This window comes from Palaemon carinicauda, chromosome 8 (genome assembly GCF_036898095.1).
Source record: "Palaemon carinicauda isolate YSFRI2023 chromosome 8, ASM3689809v2, whole genome shotgun sequence".
Classification (NCBI taxonomy): Eukaryota; Metazoa; Arthropoda; class Malacostraca; order Decapoda; family Palaemonidae; genus Palaemon; species Palaemon carinicauda.
In genome coordinates this window covers 64,598,389-64,614,903 of record NC_090732.1, presented here as the reverse complement: position 1 = coordinate 64,614,903, position 16,515 = coordinate 64,598,389, and the positions used below count along the sequence as shown (strand labels likewise).

The window sequence follows — 16,515 nt, the reverse complement described above, 5'->3', positions numbered from 1 at the left end:
TATAATACAGGAGAGGGGGTTCCCAGCCCCCTTGTCCCGTCCTTTTTAGTCGCCTCTTACAACACGCAGGGATACGTTGGCGCTATTCTAATTGTTATGCCCCCGCGGCCACAAGGGGCATATATATATATATATATATATATATATATATATATATATATATATATATATATATATATATATATATATATATATATATATATATATATATATATATATACACATACAGTATATATACATATATATGTATATATATATATATATATATATATATATATATATATATATATATATATATATATATATATATATATATATATATATATTTATATTTATATTCACACTAATTTAATAGATATGTTCGCATAGAAAACGACTTCCGTACAGTAATAAGTATGGGTAACTATGCTATTATTATTATTATTAGTAGTAGTAGTAGTAGTAGTAGTATTATTATGAAATGCTAAGCTACAACCCTAGTTGGAAAAGCAGGATGCTATAAACCCAGGGGCCCCAACAGGGAAAATAGCCCAGTGAGGAAAGGAAACAAGGTAAAATAGAATATTCTAAGAATAGTAACAACATTAAAATGAATATTTCCCATATAAACTATAAAAAGTTTAACAAAACAAGAGAAAGAGAAATTAGACAATAGTGTGCCCGAGTGTACCCTGTTCTCCTGTACTTGCGTTTCTTTTTTGTTAAAATATTGTTGAACAAAATTAAACTGTGTTTACAATATCATTACTACATTAGTGAAATACATAACTGCATGCAATATTACTAAATTATCACTGTAATAATGAGTAAGACTGTCTTTACAGAATGTTGGGGAAACTTTTAGGAGCGTATATAATCTCATACATAGGCATTTTAAAACTGCGTACTAAATACAGGGTTTTTCGACATCTGCGGGGTGGTAAAGGACATAACCCCCGCGATTAGTGGGGCCATACTGTAAACCCGTATAAATGACCCAGGTTTGTATAGCTAGGAAAAATACAAATTACTTTAAAAATATTTTAGTATATATTTTAAAAGATGGGTAGTGGGAATAGGTTTTTGATCCAATTCAGAAGTCATTGTCTATGAGTTAATAGTGTGATTAGGCATTGGTTACCTTTTAAATAGGTCTCAGGTACTGTAGTTGATAATTAATCTAGATTGTTACTTTTTTATCTTTTCTTCACAAATCAGCCGCTATCAGAGTATGAGAGTCAGCAATATGAACATCAGTGGAGTTTCGTAGAAATAACAAAATTTGAAATACCGCGTTTATTATTTCTATACTCACCTCATATTCATGTACATTACCTGCCACCCCCCTCCTTCCCACTGATGAGTTAAGTCAAGAGATTAATTATATGGTTTTGACTTTGAGACTGAAAGGCAAAGGGATCTATGATACATCATTATAGCCTAGGTAGTTTCCATCGAGCTCTAGATTTCTTGATGTTTGCTGGAAGGGAGGAATTATATATATGAGGAAAGAAAACAGGAAATTTTTATTTTAGGGTAGATGTTGACATTTAAGCAGCTTCGAGAAAGAAGCTATGAGAAGATCAGGTGAGTATAGAAGTAATAAATCTTTTAATTAAAATTCAGTTTTTTATGTGTTTAGTGGTTAAGAAGTTAATTATATGATTTGTGTTTTTTTGCTTTTCAGCAACTAAAGAAGCTGATATATTGCTCAGTGGCATGAAGTCAAAAGACAAGCTGCTTCCTGCGCAGAGAGCTCATATTACTGCAGAAATTTTAGAGCTGAATAACAGTAATTTGTGTCATAAAGTAGTACAAAGTACTTTGCAAAAGGCAGCATTCAACATTCAGGTATGGCTCGTCTTTTTATTGCTCTTTTCTGAGGATCAAAAGTATTTTCCACTGGCATTTTGAGAGTGTAATCTGTAGCTTCATTGTTATTTTTATAAGCAATTACAAAAGATTCACTCGAACATCTATGTAAATCATATTAAGTATTTTACCTCAAAGGTGTTAATCGATTTTGAAGTATCTGAGTATTTTGTATATGTATATATAGTACAATAAAGGGTCGTAACATGATCTCATATGATTTTATTCATAACTGAGATCTTGAGTTCTTCTTTGAATTTCTTTCCAGTTAGTATTTGTTTAACTAATACATGACTTTCATACTTTCAAATGCTGAGCCACAAATACTTTCCAATATGAATTTTATCCTACCTCAACTCTATAGTGGTCCTAAAACTGAAGATATGGCGAGGGATGGTGACAGGAGAGGCATTGGGCATAGGAAAAATATTTGGTGAAACCATGTAGAGGTTTTAACTGAGATGAATTGGTATAATGCAATGACCCCATACAGACATGGGAAAAGCTGAGTATGAAGGTATACCTTCCTTTGGTTTTGAAATAAGTTTTTGCTCTAAATGTTCAGTTAATAGGCATCTTTAGAGATAAAGATCCCCTCTCCTTTTGTGTTTCTTGTTAGACCCAGGAATGTATAGATTAGTTATAAAAGTTTATGGTGGAATAAGTTGATTTTTAAAGTGTTTGAGGACAGTATTATTTACATATTTTAATTCCAGTTCATAATGAAAATTTATGAAGATTAACCTAGGCTAGATGATGTGGGTAGCAAAGTAGAGATTAAGGAGGCCGGCGGGTTAATGCCTTTTTTTTAGGACAGGACTTTGACATTCATACCACTTAATAAGGTGTCTTAGGACATCTCCTAATTGCATAGGACTTTAGCCTCTGACCTTCAGTTTTGCAACGCCAGGGTGATTTATCCTGAAAATGAGTGTTTTTCAAATTTTATCTCCTCTCTTGATAATTGATATGAAGACCTGGGATTACTACGCTATATTGACCTGATGTAGGCTTCCCAAAAAAATTAAAAAACTTTTAAAGTCACTTTTTTTGCAAGTGAATTTTTTTCATTTATGGTAAAAAAAATAAACTAAATTAATCAGGGGAAAAAACTAAGAAAAACATATGAAAAAAATGGCTCTATTTGATTGTTTTATAATGTCTTCCTAAGTTATATACCAAATTTCAATGCTATGTCTTTAAAACTAAGAGAGAAGATAGAATTTGAAGGTCAATAAGTATAGTTTTGAGATACGGGCGTTCAAAGTTTTTCTGTGTATTTTTACAAAGACAATATTAATAAATCATGATTATATTGAATTTTATGTTCCTTTTTGGATATTGATAAACCAAAACAATGTTATTTATCATAATTTAATCATAAATGAAGATCTCTTTGTTCAATATCTTGCTTCTTTAGGTGAGAAGGTCGGTCCTTCATCATCTCTCTCCTTCACTAACTCTACTAATATCCCTGATATTACCCACTAATTTTAAGAGCAAATTTTCTTCTTATGTTAGCACGATGTTGAAATTGTCTTTTCCTCATTGGCATGATAAAATTCTTGCCAAACCCAGAAAAACAGACGTAAAAGTGAGTGAATGTCCAACGTCAAAGTCAAACATTTACACTCTCTCTGTGGTTTGTGCTAGCACTGTAGGGTATAATCATAAAACTTCCTGTCTTGTGACTTAGAATTTATACAAATGCCATTGGTCACAATGGGTTTTATATTAAAATGTAATAATTATTTAAATTTATGATAACAAGAAATACTGCATTTTCTTGTAGGGGTCAATGGTTTTAGTTTATTGAGATACTTTTACTAATTACCTTGGAACTATGAAAGTAAGAGGAATTTTGACTAAATATTTCGTATACGCACTCTCCATTGCTATACGAAGCTCAGTATATTTATTTTTTCAGGATTTTTTTGTTTTTTCATCCTATACCCCCATATATTGGCACACCGGCCAGGCCCCTTAATGTCCAATCATTGAATGAACAGGCAGTTGTTAGAATTGAGATTGATCTCTCATTAGTGTATCGATAGGTGATAATGAGCCTACTGCATGTAGCTTAACTTATTCTGCCTTAATCCTAGGCTAGCATTTGCAATGCACAGCAGTAATATTTCATCATATATGGATCTTACTGGTGATTCTTCACAGTGCATTATAGAATTGAATGTTTCTCAAGCTTCAATCTCTCAGATTTGTCCTGTATACTCAATATCAAAACCTTCAACTAACTGAGATCCTCATTCTACTAAATGAATCTGATTATCCACTCTTCTCACTTTTGGACCAACCATTAGTGATCAAAATGTGCACAATACTTAATAGTGTTATGTATTATATAACACCCCATGCCAGAAGCATAATTAGTTTAGGTACCAAAAACATTTTTGGAATCTGCAAACAAAAGTTTCATGCTGATGAACCAGGGCTAGCTCATGTGACTACTATCCTCTTAACGAGAGAATGTCTTGATATAGTCATGCGTTTTCTTCATATTGTTGAAGAATTGTGATGGGCAAGAGGGTTCTCGAACTTGGGGAAACTGTTCTCCTAATTTGAATCTAAGTTTCTCTCTCTCACCTATTAATTCTTCTCAATATTACTTCGGCCTTCTCCTAATTTTATAAACTATATTTCGTCTTGCTGTCTTCAGATGAATGGGAGAAGGGATCACTGTTGGGAGATACAGTGAACCCTCACTACTTCGCGGTTCGACCATCGCGGATTCACCACTTCGCGGGGTTTTTCCATAACACATATATATACATATCGCGGATTTTCCGGAAATTTCGAAAATACCGCGAAATCTGAAGACCCCCAAATACGATATTTTGTTACCTGTAATTCCATTAATACTGTAATTAGTAATATCTGCTCTTACTGATTGTTCATTGCATTACATATGATATATAATTCAGCACAGAAAGAAATAAAACACGAAAAGAGAATGTGATCATACGATAATACAGTACTGTATACAGTACGTAGTAAAATTAAATCGAACATGAAACGCAAATCAGATGCAGTCATACCATATTAGAATGGTGTAAGGCTGCTGATGGCTACTATACTACAAATGTAATGGATGTGCATCTTTTCCATGATTCTTTTGTATGTATACGTACGTAGTACTGCATCCAATAATATTCTTTGTTGCAAAAATCACATTTCGAATAAGCGTACGAGAGAGAGAGAGAGAGAGAGAGAGAGAGAGAGAGAGAGAGAGAGAGAGAGAGAGAGAGAGAGACACATCCTACAAAAGAATAAAATAGCATACGTAAAGCTACTACGTGTATTATTATTGTTATTATTATTATTGTTGTTGTTAATAAAATTATTATTGTTATTATTATCATTATTATTATTATTACTGTATTACTGTATTATTATCATACGATAATTCAGTACTGTATACAGTACGTAGTAAAATTAAATAGAACATGAAACGCAAATCAGATGCAGTCATACCATATTAGAATGGTGTAAGGCTGCTGATGGCTACTACTGTACGTACTACAAATGTAATGGATGTGCTTCTTTTCCATGAATCTTTTGTATGTATACGTACGTAGTACTGCATCCAATAATATTCTTTGTTGCAAAAATCACATTTCGAATAAGCGTTCGAGAGAGAGAGAGAGAGAGAGAGAGAGAGAGAGAGAGAGAGAGAGAGAGAGAGAGAGAGAGAGAGACACAGAGACACACATCCTACAAAAGAATAAAATACTGTAGCATACGTAAAGCTATTATTATTATTGTTATTATTATTATTATTGTTGTTGTTGTTAATAATAATATGATTGTTATTATTATTATCATTATTATTATTATTATTACAGTACTGTACTGTATTATTATCATTATTTATTATTATTATTATTAATACTGTACGTACGGTATGCGCGGGGTATCTTGTATGAGTTGGTAACCTACGCATCATATACTGTAAGACGGGTTGTGATTGGTTCAAGCGCTGATAGATGACGAATCAGAACTCAAGTTTTGTTATCTAGCCTGTGATTGGTGTTTTGCCCTCATCTCCAGCTTCCAGCATCTAGGTTCTCGCGGGCCCGGGTCGTCCACTCTCTGTTCCCGCGTATCGCTGAGTAGAAGTTCTTAAGTTTGTGAAGTTTAATCTGTGCTGTGTGCAACCTTTTTAAGTTGAACTTTTTGTCAAATCCTACTGTACAATGCCTCCCAAGCGTTCTGCTTCTACTAAGGCTGGTAGTGAACCTAAACGCCACCGAAGGATGATGACGATTGCTGAGAAGGTTACGCTTCTCGATATGTTAAAAGATGGTAGAAGTTACGCGTCCGCTGCGCGCCACTTAGGGATCAACGAATCTACTGTTCGCTATATCAAGAAGGACGAGGCGAACATTAGAAAGACGGCTGCGATCACCTTTAGCAGATCAGCGAAGCGAGTCGTTACAACGCGTAATAAAACGATCGTACGCATGGAAGGTGCTTTAGCTGTGTGGATTGCCGACTGCCGGAAGAAGAACATAGCCTTGGATACAAACACCATCCGAACAAAGGCCTTGAGCTTGTATCAGAATTTTGCTGCAAAGGAACCTCAAGACGACGATGGCAACCATGCTGAAGAAGATGATGATGCAGATGATCCTCAACCAGGGACATCCACTGATTCCCAGCCTCAGAAACAACGTTTTTCTGCCAGCAAAGGATGGTTCGCGAAGTTTCAGAAACGCTTCGCCCTGAAAAGCGTTTCCCTGCATGGGGAGGCTGCTTCGGCTGACACTGCCGCTGCTGAAACTTACGTGAACCAGACGTTCAAGAATATTATCGCCGAAGGTGGATACAAGCTGGAACAAGTCTTTAATATGGATGAGACCGGCTTGTTTTGGAAGAGAATGCCGTCGCGAACTTTCCTGTTCAAAGAGGAAGCCAAAGCCTCTGGCTTTAAAGCATTCAAGGATCGCGTTACCCTCGTGATGTGTGGCAATGCTGCTGGATTTATGCTAAAGCCGGGGCTTATTTATAAGTCGAAAAATCCTCGCGCTTTGAAAAATAAGAATAAGAATCTCCTTCCCGTGTACTGGATGCATAATCCAAAAGCATGGATTACGAAGATGCTGACCTCCAACTGGTTCCACCAGTGTTTCATCCCGCAAGTCAATGAATATCTCATAGAGAAGGGCTTGCCATTCAAGATCCTTCTCCTTATGGATAACGCTGGTGGACACGCAACTGACCTGTCGCGTGAGGGCGTTCAGGTTGAGTTCCTGCCACCCAACACCACGTCATTAATTCAATCGATGGACCAGGGGGTTATCAGGGCGTTCAAGGCCCTCTACACGAAGAATACCTTGGCGGACCTCGTTGCGTGTGTGGATGCTGCCCAAGAGGATGAGGATGAAGATTTCAACTTGAAGGCGTACTGGCGGCAGTACACCATAGCCACGTGCCTGAAGAATATTCAGAAGGCACTTCAAGAGATGAAACCTGCAACTGTGAATGCGAGCTGGAAGAAGTTGTGGCCCCGAGATTGTTTACGACGACGAGGGATTTACACCTGCTGAAATCCAACACTCTGCAGTACGCAAATCTGTGCAGTTGGCTGCCATAATTGGAGGTGACGGGTTTGGCGACATGACGACTGAAGACGTCGACGAGTTGTTGGACTGCCATTCCCAGCCCCTAACTGACGCAGACCTCGAAGACCTGACGAAATCGGCAAGCGAAGAAGAGAGTGAAACCCAGGAAGAGACCCAAGAAAATGTCGAAGAAACGGGCTTAACACTAGAACGGCTTGCCAAGGTCTGCAACCATATAAAGGAGGTGAAAGAAATGTTGCAAGAGTGGGACGAGGATATGGTTCGGTCGATGCAATTCTGCAACAAGGTTGATGACATAATGACTCCCTACAAGATGCTCTTAGATCGAAAAAAGGAGAAGCGGCAACAACTTCCGATCACAATGTTCTTCCAGCGTCGCAAAAAAGAGCCAGTTCCTCCTGCTACTACGCCTTCGGAAGAAATTGAAGAAGTTGAAGAGGTGTCCCAGGAAAAGACACCTCCGTCTGAAGAGACGTAAAATACTACCTGGCTGCACAGTAGAACACATCATCAGCTTCATCATCATCATTTCTACTGTGCAGCAAATTCATCGCCATCATCATTCAAGTTTTTCTTGAACTTCTTTCGTGGTGAGTACAGTAACAATCTTTATTTTTTACTTTAATATTCTCACATTCTAATTCTGTATTTGTGCCTGTTTTATAGTTTAGTACTGTACTGTATGCATTAAGTTAAAGGGAAGGTTTTAAAGTCTACATGTTGTAACCTATCATATTTTTTTTGTTTAAAATTTACATTTACGTACGTAAAACAATCTCTCTCTCTCTCTCTCTCTCTCTCTCTCTCTCTCTCTCTTGTAAATTGATTTTTTTTGTTTAAAATTTACATTTACAGTACGTACGTAAAACAATCTCTCTCTCTCTCTCTCTCTCTCTCTCTCTCTCTCTCTCTCTCTCTCTCTCTCTCTCTCTCTCTCTCTCTCTCGTAAATTGTTTTCCTGCTTTGTTACGTTCAATATGTACTGTACAGTACTGTATGATTTTATATAGATACGGTAAATTATATTTGTAAGGTAACATATTTTGTAAATGCTTTTACTTTAAATACTGTACTGTATCATTATTTATCACTATCATCATGCGCGTTAAATGCCTTGTTTGTTCTGAGCGTGGTTGTTTACTGAGCGTACAGTACTTTATGACGCCGTCGTTTCAGGCGGCGTCATAAAGAAAAACATTTCATTTGGAAGTCCTAAGAAAAATAAAGTAAAACATTGGTAATAAAAAAATCAACATATTGTATAATCAATATAATTGATGCAAAAACTAACCTATACATGTATGTGTACACTAAATGAGTTTGTTTCTTCATTATGATCAGAGATGAACATAAACAAAACATTGGTTGCCATTTTTTATCGTGCTTTTTAGGTGTTTAGGAAACGCATGATATAAAATCGCCTTTAATATTTGTGCCTGTTTTAGTTTAGGGTGCTGTAGTACATGCATTAAGTGTTCTGTACATTAAAGGGTAGTTTGTTAACAGTACTACGTACAAGGGAAGGTTTTAAAAGTCCGAATATACATGTTAAATAAATAGGTAAATATGATGTCACTACTTCGCGGAATTTCACCTATCGCGGCCGGGTCTGGAACCTATCTACCGCGATAAACGAGGGTTCACTGTATTTGCATTCAAAGCTATATATGAGAGTATTGGATAACCTCAGCCATCCCGAAGAAGGTTTGGACCTTTTTGGCGGAACTATTCTCAATGGTTGGTCATTGGAATCTAGGGGGATCCAATCCTTGAGTTGGGACTCTGCTTCTAGCCGGAAGCCCATTATTACAGATATGGGGAGGATGATTCCATATTTTCTTGGTCTCAGTCCTAACAGGCAGGTTTAGCTTACACCTGTGTGTTTATATCTGTTTTGGTGCTAGCTTTCGGGTAGAATGTAGTGGACCATCTGGGAAGTATACTCTCCTAGTGCCAACAGTGGAGAATGCAATTTTTCCCTCCAACGTATGATATTTTCATAATATCTCAAGCAGGGTAACCAACCAAGCAACTAACAAAAACAAAAAAAGAAAATGTACCCTACAAACACTGACTTCCCATCCCCTGGATATGCTGACTCCCTCCTGCCACTATTGATGACCTCTGCTAATTTAATCAGGAAAAATTCTTTTGATGACCTCGAAACTGGAAAGGACCATTCTACTGATATTCCAAAATAGAGTAATTTGGGGGAACACGAGGATACTTTGAATCCTTTTTGTTACCCAAATTCCAATAGAGACATAATCTATTTAAAGCATTTGAGTGATATGGATGTATAAATGAAATAAGGATGAAACTTGAAGATGAAAAATAGGATTCATGAATATCTTACAGTAGTTATAACAAAGCATTTAAAGCAATGAGTAACAACAAGTAAAATTGATAACTTGAATATTATGGCTGCTCTCTGCAATAAGATATCAAAGGATTTGGACATAAATAGGGCGGCTGATTGGTTGAAAAAAAGATGCTGATTTAGTTATGCCTTCCCAGAGAAAGCCAAAACCACCAATGTGGCTTATGGGGCTGGAGCTCAAAAATGACGAACATTTTTGAAAGAAGTCGATTTTCAGTGAATATCCCATCAAATACTTCATCGTTATGGCAACTCTTTCCCGGAGTTTCATAGATGTACCTTTTTTTCTAACTATTTTTCCCGGAATATTTTGCCAAAAAGGTCATTATTTGTACTATCCAGCTTTTATTTTCATATTATTGGGTTATATACCGTATAATATAGTTATACAAGGAATTATACGTATATATACATGTTGTAAATAAAAGAAATGCTTAGCAACTCATCCTGTGATGGTAGAACAGAATGTAGCTGTAGGACGACAGTGCTTATGAAGCTTACATAGTGAGCAGTTGTGCGTCGCCTGCTCTTGACATTTCTTGTGTGTCATCTGCAGTGTCATCCTTTATTGGGCATTTATTTACTTGGTACCGTGTGCTCTACACTTCAAGTGTTTCTGCAATGCTGAGGAAGAAAGATATCATGAAGAAGAGGACTGAAAATGCCGAAAAAGCAAGAGAAGATTTGAGAAGGAAACGAGAAGGGAGAACAACGTCGGCCATTACACCACTTGCTGATACTCTGGTACCATCGGGCCTCGACCAGCCATACCCCACCCACAATGCCGTCCTCCAACAAAGACACCCCCCCCCCCCATGCCATGCGAAGAAAATTTGTCATACGGAAAACAGAAAAAGATGTCTCCAATATAGTAGATATTGCTAATAATGCAGCCTGTCTTGAATACTTTGAAAAAAATATAAAGTTAATTATTGTGAAAAGACATATAGACACAAGAGTAAGAATGTTTTGTACAAATGTAAAGACGTTGTTTTTGATAATTACAAAGACAATTATTCATCAGTGATGAATAAAAGGATCTATGGTATGACTGCTGTTTACTATACTGAATGTTTGGGAGACATTGGGATTGTAAATATAGATATATCATACGATGGCTCTTGACTGAGCGTTTGCTCAAAGGTCTAGAAAAACAAGACGAGGATGGATGTGCCAACAAAGAAAAAACAAGAAGGAAGATAAAGATGGACGAGTTATACTAGTCGCTGCGGGATGTCAAACTTTAAATGCCTTTTTCTCAAAAGTAAGTTATTTTCCTTGAAAACAATACTGCTTTCTTAGTTTTTATCCAATTTTCACAATTTTTTTCTCGGTATTTGTCTTTAAAAGATCTATCAGTCCAGTAGTTCAATCTTTGGCAATGTTTCTTTTTTCCTTATTTAATATTGAAATATTTACGTAAGAAATTTTAATGCAAATTTGAATGCAAAAATAATAACTTTAACCATCTAAAGTACTTAAGTTTAATTGATCGAAGTGTTAACACACTTTTTAGCTATTAAATGAGACTTGAGTTAGCATTTTATCTATGATATTTATATAGCAGTAGGCATTTTTTCTTTTTCTTTTTTTTTTCTTTTGCAGATATTCCCTTCAGCAGCTAGGAGAAGTTTCCAGATGGAAAGAGTACCTTAAAATAAAATTTTCACTACGTTATCATGTGTTTTTGTGAACCAAGTCAATTTTTGAAGACCACCCCCTTATAGCTGAATTAAGGGATTTTGACGAAGGAAAAATCTATTTCTGGGGAGAGACCTGTGACGCCCGGTGAAAAAGTCCATCTTTACACTTTTTCTGATATAAATCTTCCAAATATGCCAGAGAAAGATAAAAGCATGGAATGTAGAGGTTACTACCCTCGCGCGAGCACCTCGTGAGTGTCGTGCATACATCAGGGGCGTGTGAAAACCACTATTCACAGGCTGTCTAGGCTGTCTTCCATTTAGATAACTCCTTCATCAACGGGAAGGGCCGTAACAAAGACCCCAGAAACCACACTTGGACCACGCCACCGTCACCCACACGAGCGCCCTCTAGATCATCCTTCTGCAAGAACATATGGCTTGGCAAGGAAAGGGTGGGTCCGTACAAAAATAACCGGGAAGGGTTTCACCGGGCGTCACAGGTCTCTCCCCAGAAATAGATTTTTCCTTCGTCAAAATCCCTTTTCTGGGTCGACCTGTGACGGCCGGTGAAAATGTACCAGAGAATGCCTTCCAAGCCCAATAAAGTAATAACATAATGAGGAGAATACAATCACCATGTACGACAATAATATAATATAATAATGTAAGTAAACGTCCAATTACCAACTAGCCAAATGACATAGGGAACGTAAGGCTAAATAACTATGACAACAAGGAATCAACTGATTGTCGAAACGCAAAAGGCATCAAACCTTACATGTCTAAGCATATCTAAACATTAAAGGAATGGTAACTACAATAACAGTTAAACCATAGGAATTAAACATGGCAAATATCATAGGGTTAACGAACTACCCAGGAGAGTGGCGACGTGGTGTGAGTGGCGGGTAGGAGAGAGAAGAGAAGAGATGGAAGAAAGGAAGAAGAAGAGATTAATGGGGAGAGATAAGGCTCCCCGCTGCCATCGTCCGGTATTTAAGGGCCTGTAAGATCTTTAGATAGTGGTGTTTGACAACCATAGGGGATTTCCAACCCGTATATTTTTTAAAATCATCAAAGTCCCTGTTCTGGAAGTAATTGATGGAGGTATCTACTGACCGTATATCATGAGCCTGGGGAAATGATTCCGGATTAGTATGTTTAATGAAGTAGAGGATTTGTTGCCTGATACCGTGAATGGAAATACAGTAGTACCTCCTTGTTCCCTGATAACGAAGGGGCCAGACGAGCGGGTGGCAGTTATAGCTAAAAAGGCCTTGAGAGTAGTGACTGGACACAGAGAAAGGATCCTGGGGAAGAAGAATAATCTTCCGAGTGGAGCACCTATTTTGCGGATCCTCATTTTTAGCTAGGAAAACTTTTGTCTGGAGAAAGGAGTACTTCGGCTGAAGGGAGGAAATCTATGTTTTCTGGGTTTCGGGATAGAGCTGCTAGTTCTGATATTCCATCACCTGAGGCCAAAGCCGTTAGAAATAAAGTCTTCCTAAGAAGAGTGATATAAGAGCAGGATTCATTGTCCGTGTCCGTTGCAAGTTTGAGGACACCGTTCAGAGACCAAGAGTCCTTTTGTGGCCGAACCGAAGGTCGAAGCCTAGCACATGTTTTTGGAATAGATGTGAAAAAGGAATCATCTAGGTTAATGTTAAACCCAACAAGGAAGATCTTCTTCAAAGCTGACTTGATGGTGGTTAAAGTGCTATCTGTTAGGCCTTTGTCAAATAGGAACCTCAAGAAAGAGATGGCTAAATTCGGAGACATACGAGTATGGTCTGAACTCTTAGGAAATCTGCTAGTTCTTAACGGCCGAATAATATTGGCGAATTGTCGAGTCCCTTTTGTCTCATTCGATGAAGAGAACGTTTTCCGGGTCAATGTTCGCGTCTCTACAAGCTGCAAACTTCATGTAGTCCACAAAGTTAGAGGTTTGGCTATCCTTGAGTAATCTGACACAGTGAGTTTGGATTACTTGGGTCATATTGGGGAACGGGATCCGGAAGGGACGAAGTTTCAACTCGAGGAGGAGAGGAAACCAACTGTTCTTTGGTCAGTGAAGTGGTACTAAAGCCACTGCCCCCCGGAAGGAGCGTAGTTTGTGTAAAAGTTTCATTAGAAGATTCACTGGGGGAAATAGGTAAATCTTCTTCTAATGGTTCCAATCCCGGGTTATTGCGTCCATGGCATAAGCCTGAGGGTCCAGGGTTGGGGTCATATAACAAGGAAGTTTGTGATTCATCTGAGTTGCGAATAGATCTACCTGGAGGCCTGGAACCAGCCTGAGTATCCACCGGAATGAAATTATGTCTAGAGACCATTCTGACTCCAGTGGTTTCATCCTGGATAGTGAGTCCGCTCTCACATTCTGGACTCCCGCTAGGTGAGTTGCTGACAGGAACCAGTTCTTTTCTGTTGCCCAGGCAAAGATAGTGACCAGGACCTGATTCAGGTTGGGTGACTTGGATCCTCCTCTGTTGACGCAGTGTACTACGTCTGTGCTGTCTGACACTACTCTGATATGGGTCGACCTCGGAGGAGAGAGTCTCTTCAGGGTTAAGGACACTGCCATGGCTTCGAGAACATTGATATGGGACTGTTTCATGACGGGTGACCAAGAGCCCTGAAACATCTTATGTTCGGAGTAATCCCCCCATCCACTTAGAGACGCATCTGTATGGAATGTCACTTGTGGAGGTGGGAATTGTAGAGGAACCGATTTGGAGAGGTTCTTCGGTTCGGACCATGGCGTAGTCACATTTTCAAGACAGAGGGGATCTTCGAGAACTTGTCTCTTAAAGGTACTGTAGCTCTCTTTCTCCAAACTCGATTGATGTCTTTGAGTTTGGCTTTTAATAGGAGATCTGTTACTGAAGTGAATTGGAGAAGGCTGAGGATTCTTTCTAAGGCTCTTCTGGACACCTGTTTGTGTTTGAGAAAATTCTTGATCTTGGAAGCTATTCCTCTTACCTTTTTGGGAAGGGAGAGACAACGTGTGCTTCGAAAAGTCCCACTGAATGCCTAACCATTCTAAGTGGCCTGATGGTTTCAGGCGGGACTTTTGGAGATTGACCCGAAATCCCAGGTTATCGAGAAATCAAAGTACTTCCTTCGTAGCTCTGTTGCCTTCTATGGCCGACCGGGCCCAAATGAGCCAACCGTCCAGATAAGCAATGATCTGTATCTCTTGGTTCCTGAGTTGTTCAAACACTCTCTCTCCCAGTTTCGTGAATATCCTGGGATCAATGTTGAGGCCGAAGGGCATGTCTTGAACGCAATGGCTTTGCTGCCTAGGCGGAAACCCAGATAAGAAAAGTTTCGAGCTATAGGCGCAGGATAATAGTCGTCGGTAAGATCGACAGAGGTGGTGACGGCCCCACGGGGAAGTAAGGTCCGTACCTGAGAGATAGTCAACATCCGGAACTTGTCGCAGAGAATGTAAGAGTTTAGCTTGACAAGTCCAGGTCCACTCTCAATGCCGACAAGCCTTTCTTCGGAATTGTGAACAGGCGGCCTTGGAACTTCAGTGATCGAACCCGTTTGATTGCTTTCTTCTTGAGTAACTCTGTGGTGTACTCTTTCAGGATGGGAGTGGATTTCTGGGAGAAGGTCACTGGTGGAGGTGGAGAACCTCGTGGCCATTTCCACCTCAAACCTTTAGAGATTATGCTATGAGCCCACGGACCGAAGGTCCAATGGTCTCGAAAGTGGTAAAGTCTCCCCCCTACCGGGACCACCTCGTTGTGAGGGAGTGAATCTAGGTCCTTTCCTTCCCCGAGCCCCCTTTTTCCTAGGTCCGCCTCGATGGCGGAACTGTCTTCTACTCCTGTAGCTTCCTCTCTGGTGTCCACGAAAGGAACCTGAGGGTTCGGAGCTAGGGCTGTATGCAGGCGAGGACATCCAAACGGGGTTGGGCTGTGTACCTGGGGAATCAGTGAGGTAGACCACCTGATGAGGGGGATTCGGATGCAGAGACGTCGAATCAGAGGAAGACTGTAAGGCGAGTGGGTAACTGACGATTGATGGCAGTGACCCCGGTTCGTTTTGTAGGGGGTAAATCTCTGCTTCTTCTTGAAGAAAGCTTGCTTTTGGTCTTCGACCTTCTTTTTGGCAGTGAGGCCCGCCTCACCTGCAATTTTGGTTTGCTCTCGTATCATCTTGTAGAACCTTGTTCACCTCCTCCTGAGGGAAGAGGGTTTTACCCCAGCAGGAGGAAGCTATCAGCCTGTTCGGTTCATGTCTGATAGAGGCCTCAGACAGAACATATTTCCTACAACTAACCCGAGCAGACCACAAAGCGTGTAGGTCGATTTGGTAGGACAGAGATAGGTTCTCGTGAATATCCGAAACAAGGTCTCAGTGGGATAAATCGAGGCTAGGGACTCCCCGAGGTGGGGTCCGTCTCTTTAAGAGCTGGCATGGCAGAACCTTCTTTGACATCTTGAATAGTAAGACCTGTCAATTTATCCGTAATAGGCAAGGTAATAATGAGAGCAGTTGTAGATATGGCGTAGGCCCCATTGTGTGGGGTGAGCTTGGAATTAGCGTACCCCCAGACCGACTACATCCTGGCCCAGACAGCTTGGGCCTGCTCTTTAGGAAATATTACCGCTACCTAAGGTACCTTGTCTAACCTAACCAAGGCATGCTCTTTCAAACGAACGAATCCGTTGAATGGGAATTCCAGTCCCGGAGGGTAAATTCTAGGGGCCTCTAGAGGGCGGACGCCTATGCCATCCAGAGTTATGGTACCATCTATATATTGGGACATGTAAGGCAAATTCTATGGGTTGTTTTTATCGAAGGAGGTTACTTCGATGCGTCTGGGGCTGTAGGGGGAGACATCCGAGTTCCTGAACGGATCAGATTCGCCACCATATCTTTGAGCTCCGTCATAGCTCCTTGGCTTGCCCTAGAATGTGTTGTATCTGCTCTTTAAACCCTATCCCTGATCAGGTCGGCGGGGAAGGAGGGATCCTGAGCACGACCCGCTGTCGAAGCCCTGGACTTATCGGACTTCGTCTTT

General features: G+C 39.5%; 1 protein-coding gene across 2 annotated transcripts in view; it reads left to right on the top strand.

Annotated features, from left to right (window-relative positions):
• The window catches only part of LOC137644900 (uncharacterized), a 609,857-nt gene that overhangs the window by 275,853 nt on the left and 317,489 nt on the right, over window positions 1–16,515 (top strand). For both annotated transcript variants that reach the window (XM_068377778.1, XM_068377779.1), the window contains exon 3: window positions 1,667–1,830. In XM_068377778.1, the coding sequence (XP_068233879.1) occupies window positions 1,667–1,830 (164 nt within the window). The remainder of the gene's footprint in view (window positions 1–1,666; window positions 1,831–16,515) is intronic.